The sequence below is a fragment of the Podarcis cretensis genome (genome assembly GCF_951804945.1).
Source record: "Podarcis cretensis genome assembly, chromosome: 2".
Lineage (NCBI taxonomy): Eukaryota > Metazoa > Chordata > Lepidosauria > Squamata > Lacertidae > Podarcis > Podarcis cretensis.
Window position 1 is genome coordinate 9,737,438 of NC_137171.1, and position 25,669 is coordinate 9,763,106.

General features: G+C 47.0%; 1 protein-coding gene across 3 annotated transcripts in view; it reads left to right on the forward strand.

The window, feature by feature from the left end:
* Window positions 1-25,669, forward strand: part of RARG (retinoic acid receptor gamma) — a 132,849-nt gene that overhangs the window by 75,562 nt on the left and 31,618 nt on the right. The window contains exon 1 of one of the 3 annotated variants that reach the window (XM_079966796.1): window positions 4,970-5,328. The exons of the other annotated variants lie outside the window; for them this stretch is intronic. Within the exon in view, the coding sequence (XP_079822922.1) occupies window positions 5,184-5,328 (145 nt within the window). The 5' untranslated portion in view covers window positions 4,970-5,183. Of the gene's footprint in view, window positions 1-4,969; window positions 5,329-25,669 lie in introns of those variants that run through there. 3 annotated transcript variants of the gene reach the window in all.

The following is a 25,669-nucleotide window of genomic DNA, read 5'->3' on the forward strand; positions in this document are numbered from 1 at the left end:
CTTAAATCTGACCGTGTACTCCACCGGGAGCCAGTGCAGCTTGAAAAGCACTGGGTGAATATGCTCCCATGGCAGAGACCCCGTGAGGAGCCTCGCTGCAGCATTCTGCACCCGCTGGAATTTCTGATATGATAAACCAATCAACGTCCATGTGAGACAGAGAGTAGAAGACTCTCAGAATATATTTAAAACTGAATTCAGTTTTTACTCCTGCTTTTTGGTCAGTGCTATTTGGTCAGGGGTCCATCGTGTCCAGTATCCAGTTCTCACAGTGGCTGAACATTTGCCTGTAGGAAACCCGGAAGCAGGATTCGACCACAAGAGCCCTCTCTACTCCTGTGGTTTCCAGCAAGTGGTATTCAGAAGTGTTGCTGCCTCCATCTGTACAGGCAGGGCAGAGCCATCAGGACTAGCAGTCACTGATAACCCTCTCATACATGAATTTGTCTAATCCTCTTTTAAAGCCATCTAAGTTGGTGGCAGGGACATGGGTGGCGCTGTGGGTTAAACCACAGAGCCTAGGACTTGCCGATCAGAAGGTCGGCGGTTTGAATCCCCGCGACGGGGTGAGCTCCCGTTGCTCGGTCCCTGCTCCTGCCAACCTAGCAGTTCAAAAGCACGTCAAAGTGCAAGTAGGTACCACTTTGGCAGGAAGGTAAACGGTGTTTCTGTGCGCTGCTCTGGTTTGCGAGAAGCGGCTTAGTCATGCTGGCCACATGACCCAGAAGCTGTACGCCGGCTCCCTCGGCCAATAAAGTGAGATGAGCGCCGCATGCCCAGAGTCGGTCACGACTAGACCTAATGGTCAGGGGTCCCTTTACCTTTTTAAGTTGGTGGCCATCACTGCTTCCTGTGCGAGCTTTTGCAACTTGCCCGGACCTTATTTCAGCAAGACTGAAAGCTATTCAAACGAGGGGCTTGTCCACATTTTCTAGGCATGGTCTGTGCTTTAAAGGTCCATGTCCACACACTCTTTAAAGCTGAATCGGAGCAAACAGCAATCCGCAGAAAACCTGGATTGCCATTTGTTGCACATTAGCTTTAAAAAACAGGTTTTTGTGGGGAAAGCTCCAGAGTTCCAGATTTTATTTTATTTTAAAGCTCTTGGACATGGTGGTGGGTGCCAATACAACTCCTTGCCAAAGGTGCAAGGGTCCCTAGGTATGCCTGCGGTCCTAGTATAAAAATATTATTCTGTTGATTTGTTTCATTTTGCCGGGAGAAAGGCTTCTATAGTCAAGAACTGCCATGTCAATGGAAGCTTTTTCTCTAAGCCTAATTACCATGTATGATTTGGAGGGGGTCACATTGTGTGGGGAGTAGAATGTTAACCCTTGCCTCCCTATCTGTGATACCCCCCCCCCAATTCTCTCCTTCTCCACACATGGCAATTTGGCTTTTTTGGCAGGGGGAAGCTTTCATTGGCATCAATGGGAACTCCCCCCCCCAAAAAAAAAAAACCCTTTATTGCTGTGGAGGGGGCAGAGTTGGAGAGGAGAGGCTGTAGCCTGGATCCAAAGACACTGTGGGCTGGCAGTTCCTCATCCCTGCAATAAAATTCGGCTCAATAATACTCCTCTAACTTTACAAAGACAGCAGGATATTTTGTTTGATGCCACCTGTGACAAGTAAGAGCAACCCCCAGGTAGCCAGTTAGGTCGCCAGCTTTTGAACAGCAGTAGTTTGATCTACAGGAATTAACAGGTGATAATGTTTATTTCCATGCTGTGAACGGGTTTTACCTGCTGATTTCTGCACATCCAACTCCGGCATCCTTGACATAACCAAACTAGTAGCAGGCCAGCCTCCTGGGCTGAGCAGATCTGGGGTGGGTTTTTACGTTGTGTTTAAAGCAGTTGTGCAGTTGCTTTGCTCACCACGTGCCCAGCTCACAGCTCTACCCAGATTTACTGCACCACTATGAAGTTGCTGAAATCAAGGTCTGAAAGTGTGGGGGAGAAAGAGAAAAAGTGAGAGACCATAGAACTGAGCACTGAAAGAGAAAGTTTGTACAGTCAAACCTAGCTTCTCAAATGGCTCCGTTGACAAATGTTTCGGCTCCCGAACACTGAAAACCCGGAAGAAAGTGCTCCTGTTTTTGAAGCCAAACATCTGACACAGCTTCCGCTTGAGTGCAAGAAGATCTTGCAACCGATCACAATCCGCGCCTCGGTTGTTGAACATTTTCGGAAGCCGAACGGGCTTCCGGAACGAATTGCGTTCGACAACCAAGGTTTGAATTTGTTCTGCAGTGTGAATATATATGCACAGGTCCCAGATATTTACTCTATGAACCCTCCTGTTTCCTTAATTAAATTCAAATTAACCACCATGTACTGATTTTGTACTCACTGATACAGATTAAAAATCATTGATAAAAATAAATGGGTGTTTACATCACTCCGTGGCCATGTTTGGGTGAACTTGCCTTTTAGGCTATAATATGCATAAGCCTTTTGCCTGCACATGTGGGCCACAGTTAAACCAAGAAGTCTCTAATTATTTGCAGTTTCCCATGTTGTCTGAACCGGAAAACTATGATTACTAGCTTCAGGATAAGCCGGGAAATTAAAACAGAGTTTAAAGTTAGTTTAACATCATGGCTGATTCTAAAACGGGTAACCAGCTTCATTGGTTTATAACACGGTAGCTTGTTTGGAGCTACTAACCATATTTTCCTAGTTAAGAGGAAATGGAAAGCTAGGGTTAATTAGAGCCTTTCTGATTTAATTGCGGCTTGTGTGAAGGGGCTTCATGCCCATGCGGAAACACTGTGCAAACCTTCGCTTACTAACCTGAGTTATGAACCAGCAGTTCTTTAAATATCCTGAATTGTATGCACACAAAATGCACGCTAGGGTGGGTTCTCAATATCTCACCCCTTGTCTTTGAATTCATTAGTACGAATTATCAATCATTGTTTGATGATGTAATTCCAAACCCAGTGCCCATTCCACCCATATATATAGACATGAGGCAGAGCAGGTAGGGAACAGAACACCTGTGCTCATCATGGGAGACCATTCTTTGGGGGCCCCCTCTACTAGAAGTCCAGAGGGTAGCTACATGAGAATGGGCCTTTTCTGTGATGGCTCCCTCTTCTTGGGAGGCTCACCTACTGCCATCATTGTATATCTTGAGGCACCAGGCAAAACCAGGCCTTTGACTATCTGTGGCCATTTAGAAGTGGGAAAGGGATGTTTTAAATGTATTTCCTCTTGGTTTTAATATATCTATGTGGGGGTTATTGTCTATTTGTTTAGTTGGAAGTCACTTTGGGTTGCACTGGGCAAAGCGACTGACACATTTAATAAATAAAATAAACACTTTCCATTCTTTAACTTGACTATGGAGGAATTGATGTGATGGGGGAATCTGTAATAACTAATTAATATTAAAAGGCCTTGCATGGGCGTAGTCGGGATTTCTCTTAGGTGGGCAGGCTTTATGTGGTGGGGAGCCAGAACCGAGTTATTTGCAACTGGTCAGTTAAGTATTTTTATTTAGTTACTTGATGGGGGGGGGGGAGATGCCCCCCCAAGCACTCCTGGGTATGCCCAGGAGACCTTGTGAGAACACACCCTGTGTTGACACCAGCTCACTTCAGTTGCATTAGCCGTTTTCGTAATACACCTTTTGAGGACCTTGCCATAGTCTTGAAAAAGTGGCAAAAACAATAATGGAGGTCTACACCCACAACCTCCCTTTTCAGTGTTGGCTTATACAGTGGTACCTCGGGTTAAGTACTTAATTCGTTCCAGAGGTCCGTTCTTAACCTGAAACTGTTCTTAACCTGAAGCACCACTTTAGCTAATGGGGCCTCCTGCTGCCGCTGTACAATTTCTGTTCTCATCCTGAAGCAAAGTTCTTAACCTGAAGCACTATTTCTGGGTTAGCAGAGTCTGTAACCTGAAGCATATGTAACCTGAGGTACCACTGTATAGGTGAAATGAGGATTTCAACCAGCAATATCAAGGATGGTGGATATGGCTGTGTAGTTTTGCAAGAGCAGTGATTGTGTGAACCACACGCTTTAGGCAGAAGCTGCGCATTTCTCAGGAGAACAGACTTCCCAGTAAATATGAATAATCAGCTTGCCCCTTTGTGAAACTTTTGAGAGCTTTTTGGCAGTTGTTCCTCCCCCCCACCCCTTCTTCCTGTCATCGCGAGTGTGGCTTGGAAAAGAACGAAGAATACAGTGCAAATGGATAGTCCTGCATGGACTGTGACCCTTATTATTTTCTTCTTGCGTGCCTGCCGAATCCGTGTTTGCGCGCGTTTCCTTTTTTTTAATAAATTTTTTTATTAATTTTCCAATTTTTAACAAACACAACAAAAACAACATGGAAACAAACACAAAAAAACATAATTTCTTAACCTTATTTCCATAAGCCTCTTTTCTCGGACTTCCCCGTACCTTCCCCTTTTTGCATCCTTTTTTTTTTTACAATTATTCAACAACCCTTTTAGCCAATTAAATATAAATTCATTCTCCTTTTCAATTTCACCCTAAATCAAACAAAATTTACCGCTGTAATTCTACATCTTCCTCTCCCTTAGCATTTTAGCACTCCTCAATTTTATAGTAACTCTTAAGATATATTTTAAACTTCTTCCAATCTTCTTCCACAGTCTCTTTCTCTTGGTCGCGGATTCTGCCGGTCATTTCTGCCAGTCCCATAAAGTCAATCACTTTCGCCTGCCATTCCTCCAGCGTGGGTAGCTCTTGTGTATTCCTAGGAGTGTTGTTGCGTCCGTGTGGCTGCTGCGTCTACTGTAGTCAGATTTTGTGTGTATGTGTGTGTGTGTGTCCCTCCCACATGGCCCACCCTTTTTCGGCTCCAAGCCCCACCCACCAGCTTGGAAGTCCTTAGCCGTCTTTCGCCCCCAAGGTAATAGCCCTTTAAGCAAGGCAGCGAAACCGATCGCAGCGCCTGCGCTCCCCGGCGACCAGCTCCGCTCGCGGCGTGCGCCCTGCGCGCGTGCAGCCGAGCAGCTTTGCATGTGGGGGCGCAGCCAAGCCAAGCCCCCTGCGCGCCTGCTGTGGGAGGCGCGGAACATCTCCAACTCTTCCAGGATCATCATAATCACAAACGCACCATCATCATCATCATCATCATCCCCACCACCATTCCTTGTCTGATCCGCCGCCCGCTTCCACGCCAAACGGATTGTTTCCGGAGATGTACGACTGCATGGAGGCGTTCGCCGTCACCCCGCGGCAGCTCTACGATGTTACCAACCGGAGCCCGTGCATGCTGCGGAAGTCAAGCCCGTGTTTCGTGGGCTTGGATCCTTTCGGGTGGCCCCAGCCGGCCAGCTTGCAATGTAGGTCATCCGAGCTCGTGCTGGTGTTTGGGGTTTTGTTTTGGTCTGGGGTGGGGTGGCTCCTTTGGGGAGGGGGCGTCCCTGGGGTGCCACGCGCATGCAGAAGAATGAATTGGATTCCGCGTCCAGCGAGTGTTGACACGGGTTGAGGGCAGGGCTTTTGTTTTGTTTTGTTTTGTTTCTTTTTAATCGCCGCGCGTGGGCGTTGGGCGCGAGTGGATCCGGGTGGGCATCTTCCTAGAGGGCGCTGTTGCGGCGCCCCGTCGGACCTGATTGGTTGCTTCGCGTTCCAATTTTCCAACTTTTTCTTTTCCTGCTTCGGAACTCTTGCGCCGCGAAAGAGGCGTGGGGAAGGGTGGGGGAGCAGAGAGCGGGTCGGGATCCGAAATTTTATGGGTCTCCCCCCCCCTTCCTCTGCAAAAAAAGAGGGGGGGCTGCGTGACTTCAGCTCTGGGACGTTTGCAACCCCCTCCTTCTGTAATCTGGGCAGCGATCTACTCTGTCTCGGTTACATGGAAACGGGGGATCCCTCTCGTTCGTGGCTCTTTTGTCTTGATGTGGAAACGCGGGTTATGAACACCAGATGAGGGGGGAAACTTTGAAGTTTCTTGGCGACCTGGGTGTGGGTGGAGGGGATGTGGAGTAAATCAGGAACGGCAGAAAGGAAGGAAGACTTTCTTTTGGGAGACGATGCCTAGAAGGCGGGGGGGGGGGGCGCGTTCATCCTTCACAAAGCCTGCAGCGGGGGTTTAATTTTTTACTTTTGTTATCTTTCCTGGATTTAAAGTAAAGGGGGGGGGCGGGTTTGGCTGTAGTCTACCACGCCGTGCAAATAGAATCCTTTAGTTAGGCAATGTTGCGTCCTTATTTTGGTACACACACTAGACTGTAGACACTATTGGAATCTGGAAATCTGGAAGTAGAAGCGGAGGCTTGGGGGGGGGGCTGTTTGCGAGATCTGTCAAACACCCAAGGGTGTCCCCAGCGGGTCCTGCGTTCCCTTTTCTCTTTGAGCAGCTGCCAAATCGCTTCCCTCCCTCCCTTCCTTCCCCGCTTTTTGGCACCCACCACCAGTGTTTACAACTTGCAGAAGAACAATCCTTTGATATTTTTACGCACACGGCGTGGTGCAAAGACATCTCCCCATCACCTTTAGGGGCACCTGGGGAAGATGCAGGGTTAAGCTCCACTCCCCTTTCTCCCGCCCGCCCCCCCCTCCTTACCCGAGGGGAGCTCGCTTTCAAAGCGGTTTCGTTTGGAGCGGCCCCACCCCAGCCTGGCTGCCAAAGCGCTCTCAAGAAATGTGGCACTTTAACTCTTTCGCCGGCGCCTGGAAATCAAAACGCGTCGCTTCCTGCCTAGGTCTATAATTGAACTGTGGGCGGATTCCTTCTCCCACCCCGAGCGGTTGCAGAAGGTTGCAGAGGCACCAACAACCAGAAGCAGCACCCAGTGAGGACTGTAGAACACTGTGGAAATAAGAAATTCTTACTACTGTGCTGTTTAATAAAAACTCAACAATAGCCATTCCAAGGAAACAGAGGGATTTTTTTTTATTACAGAGGGTGGATTTTGAAGCTGAATTGGAGTCAGGGCTCAGCCAGGGACCTGATTTTAAGATCAAGCTTCAACTCAGAAACATGTTAAATGATAAAGGGAGAAGTTTCCCTGGGCAAGGCCAGAGTGCCTTTTCATCACCATGAAGTAACCCATGCCATCTAGAATTTGGGATTCTATAGGCTATAGTTTCGAGATAGGCTTGGCAAATATATTGGCACCACTCTCTTTACAGATATAACTCTTTACAGGTTATAACAGCCCACAGGACTTCATTTCCCACTTAGCAGATGGCTTGCAGTTCTAGTGACTACTGCTGCTTAAATAAGTGCTTAGTACCCATGGAGTGGGACGCAGGTGGCGCTGTGGGTTAAAGCCTCAGCGCCTAGGGCTTGCCGATCGAAAGGTCGGCGGTTCGAATCCCTGCGGCGGGGTGCGCTCCCGCTGCTCGGTCCCAGCGCCTGCCAACCTAGCAGTTCGAAAGCACCTCCGGGTGCAAGTAGATAAATAGGGACCACTTACCAGCGGGAAGGTAAACGGCGTTTCCGTGTGCGGCTCTGGCTCTGGCCAGAGCAGCGATGTCACGCTGGCCACGTGACCCGGAAGTGTCTCCGGACAGCGCTGGCCCCTGGCCTCTTAAGTGAGATGGGCGCACAACCCCAGAGTCTGTCAAGACTGGCCTGTACGGGCAGGGGTACCTTTACCTTTACCTTTACCCATGGAGTGCCAGGAACTTTTTGGGGCTCTGGAACTGATCTGGTCTCTCCCTCCCTCCCTCTTTCTCTCTTTCTTTCTGGAGGGCTAAGAAGTGTACTTTTAGGAGGGCAGGAAGGGTCAGGAGCTGACAAAGGAAAGAGTGAGGAGGATACCTGGTGGTAATGCAGGAAAGCTAAGGATGGGCCAGTTTGTTTGTTTTGTTGGCTTAGTTGTTAGTAGTGCTTTTCATCTGCCCATCATCCCCTGATCCCAGGGCAGGGCACAATACAGAGGAGCGTACAATGAAAACATCTCAACGCAATTAAAAGATCAGATAAAGCGTTATTGTACAGAGGGGGACATAACAAGCCCTCATCACAGGAGCACCCTAAGAGTCACCCTAATATCCAGCAGAAGCCCAGAAAAAAGGGAAAGGTTTGCTGGTGTTTGACTTTTTGAGTGGCACCATGCCATCTTTTATTATTTGGGTACAGGGGGTGCAGGGGAAGAGACCATTTGCTGGTGTATGCTCGTGTCAACCAGCACTTTCCTCCTTATTGCGGAAGTAGCTGCAAAACTGAGAGAGGGTTGAGGCATCCCCTCTGCACCAAGTTTTTAACTTTGCTTGATTTTTGTGGTGACACATCTCTGTTTTATGGTTTATCTGCCTTGGCATCAGTGATCCTCCACCATCTGGCACAAAAAAGTGTCTATCCAGAAGAAAGGGGCAACTGCTTCTGTGAGTGTTGGAAGCAACAGTTGGGCTCTACCTGCATACCAGGAGTGGGGAACCTATGGTCCTTCAGGTGTTGCTGGAACATGACTCCCATCATCCCTTGACTCATTGGCTATGCTGACTGGGGCTAGGAACATCTGGGGACCACAGGTTCCCCAGGCCTGATACATACAGTACATGTGACCATCCAGATGTTACTGGACTTCAGCACCTGTCAACTCCAGCCAGCATGGCCAATGATCAAAGACTGTAGCCCAGCAACATTTGAATGGCCACAGGTTTATTAGATTTCTATACCGCCCTTCATCATAAGATCTCAGGGCGGTTTGCCTTGATGTGCCGCAGATACCTAACAAAAGGTCTGTGTGTCAGACAAATTGGGAAAAATAAAATCGTGGACCAGTAACTTCGTTGAACTTTCTTGCAAGTCTTCCTCATGTCTCAGCACCTACAGGGATACGTGGCTACCCACAATGGTTGCTTTGAAAACTAGGCCTTGGTTGCGCAACTGTTATGGAAATATGACATAGGAGGACATGTGAGCTTCTGTATCTATGGAGTGGCCTCTCCTGAGTGAATGCACAATCGCTGTGCCACCAATGACATGCCATCCAGCCTTAGCCAGCTTAACTCCCTATGAAATCTGAATCTCTAGATGACATAAAAGTTATGTAATACTGGTGAATGAAACTCTAGTCTGGCATTAGGGATAAAGGCCCTCGCAACAGCAGCAAATTGTGTTATTTTTCATACATATATAACTTTACTAGAGTTTCATAGCAAGTCTTGCTTCTCTCCGCAATAGCACTTGAGTTGTAGGTTAGTCTGAAAGAAGAGCATGGCAGGCTCAAAACCACTCAGCAAACTTTGTGGCTGAGCAGAGGTTATAACCTGGCCTCGTCACATCTTCCCGGAGTCATGGCCTGATTTTTTTCTTTTCTTTCTGGCAAGCAGTGGTGGAGATAGATAATAAGAAGGCTCATCCACCAAACTGATCTTGTGTGGGAGGTCTGGATCATCGGCCCACTGGCTGTTGACTTAGACTAGTGACCCTGGACACCATATTCATTTTAGAGACCGTAAACATTGCTAGAAAAGTAGACACAGGACCTTGAATATTCTCCACAATTCTGGGTGCAAGCACAGACATTTCTAGGGGGTGAGGAATTCAGCAGCTTGAGAATCTCTGCTTTCATTGCAAAACGAAAGAAGCATGCCAAGACTTTAGTAGTCCTAGATGCAAACGCTCACAAGAAGCTTAGAGTTATTTAGGTTGTGTGATGTGTGTGTGGAAATGTGGCAGGATATGTGCATGCGCAGCGTATTTGAGTGTTATAGGCAAAATTGCAAGTGTTTGATCAGCACAATGTTTGTTTACATAAACATGCGATGCCTTGAAAGTGCATTGGTATTGCCTGTGTGTGTACAAGTATGCAAGTACAGTGACCGTGATGGGCATCATGTTGGCGGGAGAGGCATGTGGCTATGATGAGTGTAGGCTATGTGAGCACTCCGTGGGATGTGTGTATATTATGGTGTGTAAGAGGTATGGGACAAGCTCTCTGCCATCAGGAATGCTGCTGCTGAGACAAATGGCTTGTATAGTGTCCCAGCTGCAAACAGTTTACGGCTGGTTATAAATGGCTTGTTTGAAGCTCCGGCAAGGCGAGGGCAGGAATTTCCTCAATTTCAGCAATTTAGGCTTTTAAAGCCCTCCAACAACCCCTACTCCTCGAGCCGGATTAAGCAGGGAGGGGGGCGAGGAAGGGCAGGAACAGCAGGGACCCTGAGTTGGCCAGTGTAGATGGACCACTGGCTTTGTTCAGGGGTTGGTTCTGAGGGTTGGTGGCCTTCCTGGCTGATGAAACAAAAGAGGAGTGGGGGGGATGATGGTGGTGAATGTCTCCCAGACTTGTGGAGCTAAAAGTGCTCTGCAGCTGCTGATGGCATCTGTAAGAGGCTGCTGCAGATTCTGTCCCGTCCCTTCGCTCGCTTCCTCGCTGGCTGCTTAGCGGTGAATTGATTTGTAAGAGATTGATCAACAGATAAAAGGACCCAGAACTGCTCAGAGCAACACTCAGGATTGCAAACTTGGCATGCTCTGTTTTAAAAAAACATGTACCGTAAGGAGGGCCCCTGCTTTGGAATAAACCATGCTTACTTTGGCTTGGATAGAACAAGGTCTTGTTCACCTGCATGCCGTGAAAGCTGCTCTACGAAAGGACATCCATCCAGGCAGTTCATTAGTGTAAATGTGTGTGTGGTTTGTTAGTGCCTGTGTCTGTATGCACAAAAAGCACCTCTCCTTTTCTGAATCCCACCCAGGATAGGCATGCCTGTGTGAAACCTGCCCTACCCTATGGATGAGTGCCCTGCAGAAGGAGAGTTTTGGACGAGGCTGCTATTGTTTCTTAACTCAAATTCTCTGGCACAGCCCTTCTTCATCCTGGTGCTGTGCTGGTTGTGGTCTGATTTGAGTTGTCATCCAAAACATCTGGAGGGTAACAGGTTGAGCAGATGTGGGCTTCCATTCTTTGCTGTGCCCCATATTGCTGTCTGTCCCTCTCACTATAACCTTCATTCCTAGGCCTCGTGCGTGGGAGCAGCTATCAGTGGTGTTAACATAACTACACCAGTTATATTTCTAATTCTTTGGCCTCCGTGCATGGAATAATAATTTCCAGAATAATAAATTTTGAGATTCCTCCCCACCAATTTCATGTTTAATAATATTTAGCCTGTGCCATCATAACAATATATATCATAAAGTGATCTAAAACATTATTATTTTTTCTTTTTAAAGAAATCTGATTTCAGTATATAAGTAAAATTCCAGAGCTTTAAAGGCTTAAACTCTGGTTGCTTCTTTTTGGCTTTTTTTTAAAAAAGGAATCTTCTAGCGACACATGGAAAAACTAAAAGAGAGAGTGTGTGTGTGGAAGCTGTGATCCTCCAGATGTGATTGGAGTCCCATCGCTCATCCACACCAGACAACACAGACAATACTGTAGTCAGTAATGATTGGACTTAGAAGCTGAACCACATTTGGAGGGACACAGGTTCCCTTACCCATTACCCAGAGCCTGGTTTAAAAGTCACCTGGTGTGGGTACAAGGAAATATTGGGTCTAGTGATCGTGTGATTGGAGATTCGCCACATTGTGCTATCCACAGAGCCCCTGGGTTAATTCTTTGCTCTGTCCCTGTTCCTGAAAATTCTCCTTCCTTCCTTCCTTCCTTCCTTCCTTCCTTCCTTCCTTCCTTCCTTCCTTTCTCTCTCTCTCTCTCTCTCTCTCTCTATCCTTCTCTCCTTCTCTCTCTTTCTCTCTCTCTTCTCTGCTCTGCTTCTCTGTCCCAGAAGAACAAAGCTTTTTTCCTTTCATTTTTAAATTCTAGCTTTCATAGTTAGCTTAAAAGATCTAAACATGTGCAGTTCCAAAGCGTCGAAAGGAATCCAGCTGAAAAGCGAGTGTTTTATGTGATGGTTTCTTCACAAAGCTCGGAGGAGTTCCAGCTTGTTTCAAGGCAAATGCCTCTTAACAGGGTTGGGGGTTGGGGGAACTAAACTCCTTTGCAGAACCTGAACTTGAGCTCTGCTCAGCTCCCCATTCCTCACTTGTTCAGACCATTCCTCTCATTCTTCCAGCCGTCACAAGAAAGTACCAGCATTTATTACGCATTTACATTTTATTATGCAGTATACGTTTGTGAATATACAGGTGCCACTTTTGTGGTGTGACTTCAGCTGCTTTGTCCTACCCAGTTAATACTATGAGGAACATCCTAATGGCCTTGTCTGATAGAATCTGAGCAATCTGTTTTTGGTTTTTGTATTGTATAAGCTGGTTGCACTTTTGTACAGTTTTCATTCCCATTTTTATATACACGAGTTGGATGAGAGTTTTTTTATTTATACAGTCATGCATTTTTTTTGCACCATGTATTCTGAGTAAAAAAATGAAACCTCTGTTGTGCAGAGATCTTCCTTTCCGTCCGAAAAGAGAGGCAGGGGAAGGAAACGCAGATTATGAGTCCACGAGTCTATTCGCCATCCTGGATGTGCATGCATCAGTCTAGTAGTGGAGATTGAGAGGGGGAAGCTTGGAGCTGAGAGGGGGAATCTGGCCCTAGTGAGTGATATTCCCCTTTGGGGGTGGATGGTAGTCCCCTGAATGCTCTGCCAATAGAGATTCAGAAGCCGTCTCCTGTTTCAGTTTTCAAGCATCCACTGAAAACCACCAAACATATGCAGGCAGTTAAGAAAATACCTGTCTGTAATGGTTAAAGTAAAGGTAAAGGGACCCCTGACCATTAGGTCCAGTCGTGACTGACTCTGGGGTTGCGGCACTCACCTCACTTTATTGGCCGAGGGAGCCGGCGTACAGCTTCCGGGTCATGTGGCCAGCATGACTAAGCCGCTTCTGGTGAACCACAGCAGCACACGGAAACGCCGTTTACCTTCTCGCTGGAGTGATACCTATTTATCTACTTGCACTTTGACGTGCTTTCGAACTGCTAGGTTGGCAGGAGCAGGGACCGAGCAACGGGAGCTCACCCCGTCGTGGGGATTCGAACCGCCGACCTTCTGATCAGCAAGTCCTAGGCTCTGTGGTTTAACCCACAGCGCCACTCGCGCCCCCCTCTGTAATGGTTAGTTGAACTCTAATTTTAAGTTTTCAATTTTTTAAAAAAATTCTCTATATGCATATTTGTTGCAAACTGACTTTCTTTTTTAAAAAGAAATGAATAGTGGTATTCAAATATTTTTAACAAATAAATAGATTCACCCCCATTTCACGGAGGACAAGGCTACCACTATACTAGCCACAGTAGCTAGGCATTTCCTCTGGATATCAGTAGCTGACAAACAACAGTGAGCAATGATTTCTGCTTGGGGCTTCCTTCTTGTTTTCTTCCCATAATAAGAAGCCTCTGGTTAGCCACTGTGGGAACAGAATGCTGGACAAGACAGGCCTCTTGCCTGATCCATCAGGACTCTTGTGAGGTTAGTCATCGAACATTTCCTACCATTGCTCCTGACCTGTGCCTGGTTTCTGAGGGCACTCAAAGGCTGTGTCTAGTTGGCTGTCTCACTGTGCCCCGCTGCCTCTTGTAGTATGGGGAGGAGTTGGCACACCTTGCTGAGCTAGGCGGAAACAACCTGGGTTAGACAAGGGAGTGTATTGTGCATTTAGAAAACAAACCCAAACACATGTCAAAAACATTGCTGTAGCTACTCTAAAGCCACAAGAGATTTGCAAAACTCCATGAATACTTTGCAAGTGAAGCACACAAGTGTCTATGTGAATGCCAGGAAGCAGGGCACAATGGTTACATTACAGAGTGCAGGAGGGTGATTTTGTTTACGTTGCACGGGAGGGCAGCCTGATGGGGGCAGTCCGCAGCTTCTTCCTTCACATTGCTGCTTCTGTCCCCTGCAGATGCAGAGGCTCAGATATCTCCTATCCCCTTTGAATCTGGCTTGTCAGGTTCCGTATCTCTGCACACATCTCCCTTCTTTCACCATTTAGGCATCTGTTGGTAGCTGAGCCCTGCTGTGGATATTGGATGGTTTGTAAACACACCCGGAGACAGGCAGTCCTCTTCTTCTTCCCCCCTCTTCCCCCCTTTGTGTGGCTCCAGGCAGTTATTTGGGTGTGTACAGAAGCTATTTAGAGAAGAATAAGTTGGGGCTAAAATGTGATGCTCTCCAGGAAATGACAGGCCTGATAACAGCTTGGCCTGACAAGAGCCTTGAAGGAGCCTTGTGTTAAAGTTTGCCAGTGGTTTCTGATGCTTAGAGTACAAACAGGGCATCACCTCTCTCTCTCTTCACCCTCCCCAGCTAGGGCTGAAGGCGCAGAATATGGAACCTTGATTGGCAGAGTCATGCAGGAAGGATTGTAGAAAGACAAGGATGAGCTGAAGGGGACTTTTGGGAAGATCCAGTGCCTTGGGGGTCTGAAGTCTGGGATGAAAATTAAGAGGGTCTGCCAGAAGAAGAGCAGTCAGCCACTGACAGAGATTAGCACAAGAGTCATCATCTGGAGATCTTTGTGTACCTGGAAGGGGGGATGTGACCTAGAACTCCTGGGTTCTATTTTTCCTGTAAGAATACAACCAGGATCTGGCTGGGTTACTTCCCAAGTGTGGGATGGGCTGCTGTAAACTATAGCCACTTGCTATAGGAGGCCTGCATTCTTCCTAGCTCTGATATTTTACTGGGTCAGAATGCTGAGCATTCCTCACCTCTGTTGTTAAGTCATAGGGGACCCTTTCGAAGTCTGGTGGAAGAGTTCTTACTTTATTATTATTTTATTTTGTTTTGCTCTTTTCTTCTCTCATTGACCCTAAAGCACACTGTCTGCACACAGGCTTGAAGAACTTCCTATTTGATTTTTGATCTTGCTGTCAAGAACACGGTAGCATCACAAACCAAAGGCCCTGCAGTCTCTTTCCACAGTGGACAACCAGATGGTTCCCACAAGCATGATAGGAGCACAATAGCTTTTTCTCCCCCCTTTCCTTTCCCATTCCCAAAAAAGGAATGGGATTGCTTCAAAAACTACCTGATAAAATATGGTTCCAAAAATAATACTTGGTTGTGCTTAGATTAATTTCACAGATATACAGGAAAACTGAGATTAATAAATGAATACAGAACACTTACTACTTAAGGAAAGTATTGAAACCGCAAAGAGATAGTGGAAATCAACGAACATAGAAGGGGTTCAAAAAAATTTCCAGAACAGAAAGAAAGTGACTACAAAGAAAGAAAGAAAGAAAAAGTACAAATGTAGTTTCTTTCTGGGAACTTGGCGTATAGTATAAACAAATCACTGTTTGTATCCTGTGAAAAAATTGGTGTACTTGGTGTAATTTCTTTTTTTTGCTTTTTAATGTGCGAAGAAGTTACTTCATTTTGTCTGTCCTGAATCTGCCAGCGTTCTCCTTTGTTTCCTTTAGTATAATCAAAGAGGGAGAAAACTGTATCTCTGTCTACGTTATACACACACCTTGCTTAATTTTGCACACCTCTTTCATGCCCTATGAAACCAAATTGCCTTTTTGCTAAACTAAAAAGTCCCAAACGTTGTACAGTGGTACCTCGGGTTAAGAACTTAATTCATTTTGGAGGTCTTTTCTTAACCTGAAACCGTTCTTAACCTGAGGTACCACTTTAGCTAATGGGGCCTCCCACTGCCGCCGCGCGATTTCTGTTCTCATCCTGAAGCAAAGTTCTTAACCCGAGGTACTATTTCTGGGTTAGCGGAGTCTGTAACCTGAAGCGTCTGTAACCTGAGGTACCACTGTACCTGTTCCAGGTCCATTTTCCAGGTCCCTGTCTTGTACCATTTCCAGCTCCTCTTTGAGAAGAACTGTCCATAGTATATCAAAAGTGCAGCTGCACCATAGATTTGTATAAAGGCATGACAATAACTGGCAGCTTTATTTTTGATCTGTTTCCTAATATTCCATAACATGGAGCTCACCTTTTTCACAGCAACTGCACAGTGGGTCAGTGCTTTTATGGAGCTGTTTTACCACAACCCCAAGTTGTTCTCTGACAGCTCAAGGCTCCCGTCAGCAAAAGTGTCTTGCTTCCATGTGCATCCCTTTGCACTTCCTTATTAACCCAACAACTGCAGGGCAAAGTTGTTAAACAAAGAGCTGTAGCAGATTGAAGTGAGTTAGAAACATACATACACTCACACACAACTGTCACCCAAGCTCACCTTCCATTGTCCTGTGTGATCATGGGCATGTGACGTCCCTGGGTTTCAATTTCCCTGTTTCAAAAATGCCAACTTGGGTGAGCTGTACATTAATTATCAGATGTGACACATTTGGAATGAATTCTTTGCCGCATAGTTCATTACACTTTGAACTTGACCCGGTAGCAAATTGGCAACCAGGGCAGATCTCTCAGCACAGGTGTTATATGCTGACAAGGCCTCACTCCCGTCAGCAGTCGTGTGGCAGCGTTTTGCACGGCTAACTGCAGCTTCCGGATCAGGTGCGACGGAAGCCCCACATAGAGCACATTGCAGTAATCCAGTCTTGCTCGTTCCCCTCCTGCCAAGAGAGTAACATCTAAATAGCTGTGGATTGCATTATTCCTTTCCACCCCGGCACCATATTTGCATCAGGTCACTGCTTCCAACATGGGAAAATTCTGCTGTGGGCATGATGCATGATGTGAAATTTGTACATGGTACTGGTGCCCTAAGGGATGTGGGTGGTGCTGTGGGTTAAATCACAGAGCCTAGGACTTGCCAATCAGAAGGTCAGCGGTTCGAATGCCTGCGACGAGGTAAGCTCCCGTTGCTCGGTCCCTGCTCCTGCCAACCTAGCAGACGTCAAAGTGCAAGTAGATAAATAGTTACCACTCCAGCGGGAAGGTAAACGGTGTTTCCGTGCTCTGCTCTGGTTCGCCAGAAGCGGCTTAGTCATGCTGGCCACATGACCCGGAAGCTGTACACCAGCTCCCTCGGCCAATAAAGCGAGATGAGTGCTGCAACCCCAGAGTCTGCCACGACTGGGCCTAATGGGCAGGGGTCCCTTTACCTTTACTGGTGCCATATGGGGAGTCAGCCATGTGGGGAGAGCAGCAGTCGGGTTGCAGACGTAAGGTGTGAAACTGGCCCATAAATCTCCACTGTGCCTTAAGTCCTTTTTGTCTTTTAGCTGCTATAGACCTGAAGGTTGTTCGATTGCTGCCTTTAGTATTTTTTTATTAGCTGCACACCTGTTGACGACTGTTTTAGTTAGATTTCTTTATTATTGTGTACATTGCCTTGTGATCCTGTGTGGAAAGGGTCCCCCCCCCATTTAATCCTGTAAATAAATAAATAGACTGGTGTGCTTGCTTTTGGGGGGATTTTCCTCCTGGCGGCAAATCTTGCTAAACTGGTGTCCAGAGAACTTCACATTCTTGTTTGTAACCAAGACCCCTTCCTCTGCAAACTGTGGCCATCAGTGAGCTGATAAAAGAACACACACACACACACACACACACACACACACACACCCTGGGAAGAAAGGAAGAGGATAACTTGCATTTTGTAGTGAATCCCAGCAGGAGACACTCTGTTGAAGTCTCTACCCAGCAAGAGCTATTTGGGATTGATGCTTTCGGTTTCACTCTGCCTTTGAATCAATGAATAAGTTGTAGGGAAAGCAGCTATGGTGAAACAGTAAAAGGTTACTGATGCAAAATAGTACAAATCTTCAATTTGATCCAAAACACAGTAACTTATAGGGTTTCCAAGCTCAATTCTAAGTGTTGGTGCTGACCTTTAAAGCCCTGAACAGCCTCGGTCCAGTATATCTGAAGGAGTGTCTCTACCCCCATCATTCTGCCCGGACACTGAGGTCCAGTGCCGAGGGTCTTCTGGCAGTTCCCTCACTGCGAGAAGCCAATTTACAGGAAACCAGGCACAGGGCCTTCTTGGTAGTGGCACCTGCCCTGTGGAACGCCCTCCTACCAGATTTCAAAGAGAACAACAACTACCAGACTTTTAGAAGACATCTGAAGGCAGCCCTATTTAGGGAAGCTTTTAATGTTTGATGCATTACTGTATTTTAATATTTTGTTGGAGGCCGTCCAGAGTGGCTGGGGAAGCCCAGCCAGATGGGCGGGGTATAAATAATAAATAATAAATTATTATTATTATTATTATTATTATTATTATTGGATGGACTGAAACTAGAGTCGGCAGGAAGGCACTCTGGCTGATGGAAGATGCCTTCAGGTCATCTTCTGGGAGCCTCCTCCTCCCAGCCCCTGTGCCATAATAGCTCACCCTGTTCAGCAGGGTCCCTGGACCCTGAGGAGAGTTGCTTTGGGAAGAGGGGGCAGAAAAGACACTTTCCACCCACCCCCTTTTCAGACTTTTCTCTGTTTTTTCAGCTATCAAACTAGGAAGAGTTGAGAAGAATTTAGATCTTTCACATGACTCTGTGTGTGTGTGTGTGTGTGTGTGTGTGTGTGTGTGTTTGTGTGTGTGAATAATGATAGTGCTACATTGCTGGGGACAGACAACAGGAGTTGGCTGTTTGGTCGTCATCCTCTGCTTGCTAACTTCCTAGAAAGGTCTGTGTGGGGCTGGTTTTTACACTGATAAATTCTGGATTCTAGAATCCAGATAATTAGCACACAGCAGAGCCTCCACTGCAGGTTGTCTGGTGCAAGAGTTTAATCCAGACCTGACTCTCTGTAGGAGAGGGGTTGTAGCTCAGTTTTAGGACACATGCCTTGCATGTAGAACAGAGGCAGGCAGTGTTGTTGAAGTACTGTTCCAGGCCATTGGAGGCTGGTGTGAGTTAAGAGTCATCGAATTGTAAAGTTGGAAGGGACCCTGAAGATCTCCAACCCCTTGCAATGGACGAATATGTAGCTGTCGCATATGGGGATTGAACCTGCAACCTTGGCATTACCAGCACCACGCTCTAACCAACTGAGCTATCCAGTCCAACAACATTAGAAAAGGCTCCCAAGTTAAAAACTTGGCCTCTCTATTCAAAAGGATCAGGTAGCAGATGGTGGGGAAGACCTCCTGGAGTTTGCTAAGGGTGCTGGGAATTGTATCTCTGTGTGAGGGGGAAACTACAATTCCCAGGATGTACAGTACAGTGGTACCTCGGGTTACAGACGCTTCAGGTTACAGACTCCGCTAACCCAGAAATAGTACCTTGGTTTAAGAACTTTGCTCCAGGATGAGAACAGAAATTGTGTGGTGGCGGTGCGGCATGAGCGAGAGGCCCCATTAGCTAAAGTGGTACCTCAGGTTAAGAACAGTTTCAGGTTAAGAATGGACCTCCAGAACAAATTAAGTTCTTAACCCGAGGTAGCACTGTATACTGGATGCACAGTCATACCTCGGGTTACAAACGCTTCAGGTTGTGCATTTTTGGGTTGCGCACTGCACCGAACCCAGAAGTACCGGAACGGGTTACTTTCGGGTTTTGGCGTTTGCGCATGTGCAGAAGCATTAAATTGCGCTTTGCACATGCACATAAGTGCCAAATCGCGACCTGCGCATGCGCAGACGCAGCGCTGCAGGTTGTGAACGTGCCCACACGGATCACATGCGCAACCTGAGCATCCACCGTACTTTAAATGTATGGTGTGGCTATAGCCAGTCTCCTCTAGAATATGGTAACTTTCTCTTTCTAATCCCTCAGCTTCAGAGCAGATGGTCCATCTCATGTTTTCATGCCCAGTCCATATTTCAGTACAAGAATATGCATGTGATTTCATAAGAGGACACAGAACAGATAAACCATGGGTTTTTTTTATTAAAGGTAAAGGTAAAGGTACCCCTGCCCGTACGGGCCAGTCTTGACAGACTCTGGGGTTGTGCGCCCATCTCACTTAAGAGGCCAGGGGCCAGCGCTGTCCGGAGACACTTCCGGGTCACGTGGCCAGCGTGACATCGCTGCTCTGGCGAGCCAGAGCCGCACACGGAAACGCCGTTTACCTTCCCTCTGGTAAGCGGTCCCTATTTATCTACTTGCACCCGGGGGTGCTTTCGAACTGCTAGGTTGGCAGGCGCTGGGACCGAGCAGCGGGAGCGCACCCCGCCGCAGGGATTCGAACCGCCGACCTTTCGATCGGTAAGCCCTAGGCACTGAGGCTTTTACCCACAGCGCCACCTGCGTCCCTGGGTTTTTTTTTATTAAGACCTAGTAAAACACACTTGGAGAGACAGGTATACTTTGCATCTGATGGTTTGCTTTATTTTATTTTGTTGTTGCAAGTACTGTATGTTTGAAATTGTAATCGGGACTCCTTGCCTGTAAAATGTGATTTTTATTACTGACTTCAAAGGGTTGTGAAGATGAATGGAGCGTGGAACTGACCCACATATTATAAAGAACAAGGTGGCAGAATTCTGGACTGTGCCACTTAAGACTGCCAGTTCCTGCCAAAGGGATGGTAATAGTTTTTAACATCCCCCCCCTAAAAGAAATCCCCTTCATAGGGGTATGCTAAATGTCCCCCCCCCACGATGTGCTAGTTGACGCATGGTTGGAGGTTGTGTGTGTGTATGTCTCTCTGTGTTTTAAATGAGTAATGTTTTTAAAAAACTGGGCCAAAACAAACAAGATGAATTTTAACAGGGAGAAATGTAAAGTATTGCACTTGGGCAAAAAAAATGAGAGGCACAAATACAAGATGGGTGACACCTGGCTTGAGAGCAGTACATGTGAAAAGGATCTAGGAGTCTTGGTTGACCACAAACTTGACATGAGCCAACAGTGTGACGCGGCAGCTAAAAAAGCCAATGCAATTCTGGGCTGCATCAATAGGAGTATAGCATCTAGATCAAGGGAAGTAATAGTGCCACTGTATTCTGCTCTGGTCAGACCTCACCTGGAGTACTGTGTCCAGTTCTGGGCACCACAGTTCAAGAAGGACACTGACAAACTGGAATGTGTCCAGAGGAGGGCAACCGAAATGGTCAAAGGCCTGGAAACGATGCCTTATGGGGAACGGCTAAGGGAGCTGGGCATGTTTAGCCTGGAGAAGAGGAGGTTAAGGGGTGATATGATAGCCATGTTCAAATATATAAAAGGATGTCACATAGAGGAGGGAGAAAGGTTGTTTTCTGCTGCTCCAGAGAAGCGGACACGGAGCAATGGCTCCAAACTACAAGAAAGAAGATTCCACCTAAACATTAGGAAGAACTTCCTGGCAGTAAGAGCTGTTCGACAGTGGAATTTGCTGCCAAGGAGTGTGGTGGAGTCTCCTTCTTTGGAGGTCTTTAAGCAGAGGCTTGACAACCATATGTCCGGAGTGCTCTGATGGTGTTTCCTGCTTGGCAGGGGGTTGGACTCGATGGCCCTTGTGGTCTCTTCCAATTCTATGATTCTATGGCTGCCCCTGCAGTGATACGACCCAAAATTCTACCACCTGATTATGAAGAACCAAAGAATGATTCTAGCTTTGAGAGGCATTTTATGCAATCAGCTGACTATGGAAGTATTTGAAATCATGATTAATGTGCTGCCTCTTGTATTCCTGCTGGGCTGCGTATTAGGATTTCCTGCTCTCATTTGTTCCCCAGAGGACAAGGACTGGACACAGATGTCCACTCCCATGGGCCAACCACCATATTTCATGCTGCTTGTTCCGCCTCCGTGAAGGTGCATTGGCCTTCCGCCCTCTGGGAATGTGTTTGGGTTTGTTCCCTCTGTTGGAGCATCAGATTGCTGTCAGCACGGGGGCGATTTATGGCCAGGCCTGCTCTCCCCCCCCCCCCCCCCGTTCATGGAGGCGGGAGAGCCCTGTCCTGCTGTGGAATTTATTTCCTGCCCTCTGCTCCCACCTGTTGCAGAACACACTCTTTATCTCGCTTAACGATGCCTCAAAAAGCCCGACAGCTTGGCTTCCGGCGGCCATGCAGGGAGCTCTGGGTGGCCTTGGCTGTCATCCCTTTGCCACCCTGGGCTCCTTCACGCTGTGTGACTCCGGGCAAACAAGGCGGGAGCTGTCAAATGCAATTGGGGAATCCAGGGAAACAAGTCTGTACTCTGGCTCTGAAACATCCTCTGCAAAACTGCACAGGGAAGGGACTTTTTTTTGCTCCTTCCCAGTTCTGATGGTGTGTGGGGGGGGGGGCAGTGGGAGGACATTTCCAAAGCTTGGTTCTCTGGTCCACAGAAGCAAACGCCAGGGGTTCCTTGAATGCTTCTCTAGAGCTTCGTTCATGACGAGATTGGTGACAGCAGGCAAGCTTCCGCGAAAGCCAAGTTTGCTCACAGTGATCAGTCTTCTCCTGCAAGAGGCAGCCACATGCCTTATACCAGTGTTTCCCAACCTTGTGCCTCCAGCTGTTTTTGGACTACAATTCCCATCATCCCTTGCCACTGGTCTTGCTACTCAGGGAGTTGTAGTTCAAAAACAGCTGGAGGCACAAGGTTGGGAAACACTGCCTTATACCACCTCAGAACAGGTTGTCCTTCTAACCCATCAATCTCCTTTACGTGGCGAGTTCTCGTCCCCCACCAGGATAAATAAAGACACGAGACACCATAATTTAAGGTTAATTGGGCGAATTAGGCCACAACTTTATTGAATTCAGGAATGAGAGGCATTGGCTTAGGCATTGGTCCTAACGACTATCCGGCTCCAGCCCGTTTGCTGGAGACACGGGGAAGGGATAACCTTATAACGGGGGAGTCTCCTGCCGAGGCACGTCGACTAGGAGCTCCCCCGGGTCACCGCTCTGGGGCGTGCCTTTGGCCCACACCTCCATAGGCTTCGGATAGGGCCACGCCCCCCGGAGTCCTTTAACGGACCACCCTTCACTCACTGGGGGGAGGTGATGGCGTTCCTCCCCCACACACATCCTCTTAACCCCTTCTTACCAATGCTTACCGCCAATGCCGAAGAGTTGTGACGAGTTGCTACGAGGTAGGCGAAAAACCAAAAGGCTGTAAATTGCCAATTGGGAAAAATTCCTACCATGCTCCTTGCGGCAACAGACCAAAGTCCATAGCAAAGTCAGAGACCTACCTAAAGCCTACCTAAAGGGAGGGAGGGTGGGAAAACGTGGGGGCTAGCCGGCGAAAAGAGGGCGAGCCCCCTCTGCGCCAGCCCTAAATAGGGCAGGCCACGCCCCCCAGCCAGCCGATTGGCTGGCTGGGGGGGGCAGACGCGGCTGGGATTCCCCTGTTCTCGCGGGGGCTGAAACCAGCCCCCGCTCACGTGGGGGTGGGCGTGAAGCCCGCAACCCCACCTCCTGGGCAGGCCGGAAGTGGCTTTGCCTAGCAATGGGTCCCTGGGTTCTAGGTTGGGTTGGTGCAAGTCAGGGCAGGGCTCTGTTGCACCTTTAGTAACTGTGCAGACAGTTAGGGTACTGTAATGTACTGTACACGAGGGACGCGGGTGGCGCTGTGGTCTAAACCACTGAGCCTAGAGCTTGCTGATCAGAAGGTCGGTAGTTCGAATCCCCGCAGCGGGGTGAGCTCCCATTGTCTGGTTCCAGCTCAAGCCAACCTAGCAGTTCGAAAGCATGTCAAAGTGCAAGTAGATAAATAGGAACCACTCCGGCGGGAAGGTAAACGGCGTTTCCGTGTGCTGCTCTGGTTTCTCCAGAAGCGGCTTATTCATGCTGGCCACATGACCCAGAAAAACTGTCTGTGGACAAACGTCGGCTCCCTTGGCCAGTAAAGCGAGATGAGAGCCGCAACCCCAGAGTCCTTTGCGATTGGACTTAACTGTCAGGGGTCCTTTACCTTTTTTAATGTACTGTACACATGGTTCAGAAGCTGCAGCTATTGCAGAATGACCAGCTGAGTGTCACTTGGTAACAGTGTAGAAGTGGGCATTCTCGATTATAGCAGCCATCCTCTGAATATGGGGTGAAAGCAATAATAACCTTCCAATGCATTAAAAAAAGCATTTACTGTATAACCAAGTTTCCTGGACTCTGCCGCTTGAATTTTTTGTTTGTTTGTTTTTTGCACTGCTCTGTTTCATTTGTGTTAAACAGTTGTGTATTTATCTTCTTTTCATCCAGTTTTTAAGGAAACTTTAACTGATTTTTTTTTTTTTTGCATTTTCCCTATTGTGTCTTTTTATTGTAAGTCACTTAGAAGTTTTTATTATGTTAAATAGTATATTTAAGAAATAAATAAGTGAGTTGCGGAGACAGCCTATCAAGTTAAATTCATCAACTTTATTTTGAATAATATTTTAGTTTAATTCCCCCCCCCCTTTGAACATGTGTGCCTGAAGAAGAGGTCTCTGAAACCCCACAGCTTGCTTTGACTGTTAGTTGCTTTGGAACAGAATCACTTCACTTTATGGTTGCCAAGTCATTTATTGGTCCCTCCAGTAGGAGATGGATTTGCAGACTTTAGCATGAGTTAATATTTATCTCTGCAAAGTAGAAGTTTCTATCTTTTGATTTAGTTTAAGGTATATTAGCAGGGGCCAGCAAAATGTTGGCAACTGTATTTCACTTACAGAACTATTGCTACAGTTCTAGATTCAGGTAGGTAGCCGTCTTGGTCTGACACAGTCAAAATGTATAGAAAAATTTAAAAAATGTCCAGTAGCACCTTAGAGACCAACTAAGTTTGTTCTTGGTATAAGCTATCTGAAGAAGTGTGCATGCACATGAAAGCATGCACACTTCTTCAGATACTTCTTCAGATACACTGCATGCACACGAAAGCTGATGCCAATAACAAACTTAGTTGGTCTCTAAGGTGCTACTGGAAGAAATTTTTATTTTATTTTGTTTCGACTACGGCAGACCAACACGGCTACCTACTCGTAACTAGAACTCTGTCTTTCCAGTCTTATACCCACCACCACATTGTATCTTCCTGATATAAGAAAGATTGCTCTGATGTAGTTCATGGAATTCCAGGAGTTTGGGCTTGCAAAAACTTACAGATTCTGAGCTTTGCAATTAAAAGCTGTGATGGCACATCTCCACATTATTCTGTGTGTGTTTGTCTCTTTGTGTTACCTGGCATTCTTTCTCTCTTATCCATCTCCCTTAATTCTCACCAGCTTTTCAGACACAACCCTCTGTCTTTATGGGCTGTTTTCAGGTAAATAAAGGCCTTCCAGTGAGATCTAATCACCTGGCAGGGCCTCCTTTTGTCTGCCTCTATCTCCTGGCCCTAGGGAGCCAGTCATGCACTGTTGGAGCCAAGGGAACAGCCTCCAAAGGCCTATTGTCTTATCTGAAAGAAGAGGATAATGCAGAGAGTTAAAATTCATGAGCTTCTAATTGTCCCTTCTTCTCTGATGCTGATGAAGACTCCACTGGAGAAGTTTGCAAGGACAGGAAAAGAGGCTCTGGCGGAATGGATAAACAGGAATTGGCGAACCTTAAATGTTTCCATCCCTTCTCATGGTTAAAAAGGTTTTTTTCTGGTGGTAGTAATGGTGGGTGATAGTCAAATTTATATCAAGACCAGGAGAAGAGCCATAGCAGGAAGCTCCTCTAGCTTGCAGTGCTTCCAACATCTCTTTAATGCCTGATCCATCCTCACAAGAACCCTGTGAGTTTGGCCAGTTGCATCTATTTTACAAACAGAGAACATTTGCCACTGAGAATGTGCCAGGCCAGGGATTGGAAATGGAATCCAAGAATGAAGGTGTATGGCCCTGCTGTTTGTGTCTTGAACCTCTGGTGCTTTGCCATTGATCATTTCATCTATGGCCAGTCCAGCAGACTTGGCTCCATGCATTGAGGTTGCCATCTAGTATTAAAAACAAAATAAAAAAATTCCTTCCAGTAGCACCTTAAAGACCAACTAAGTTAGTTCTTGGTATGAGCTTTCGTGTGCATGCACAGTTCTTCAGATAACTAACTTAGTTGGT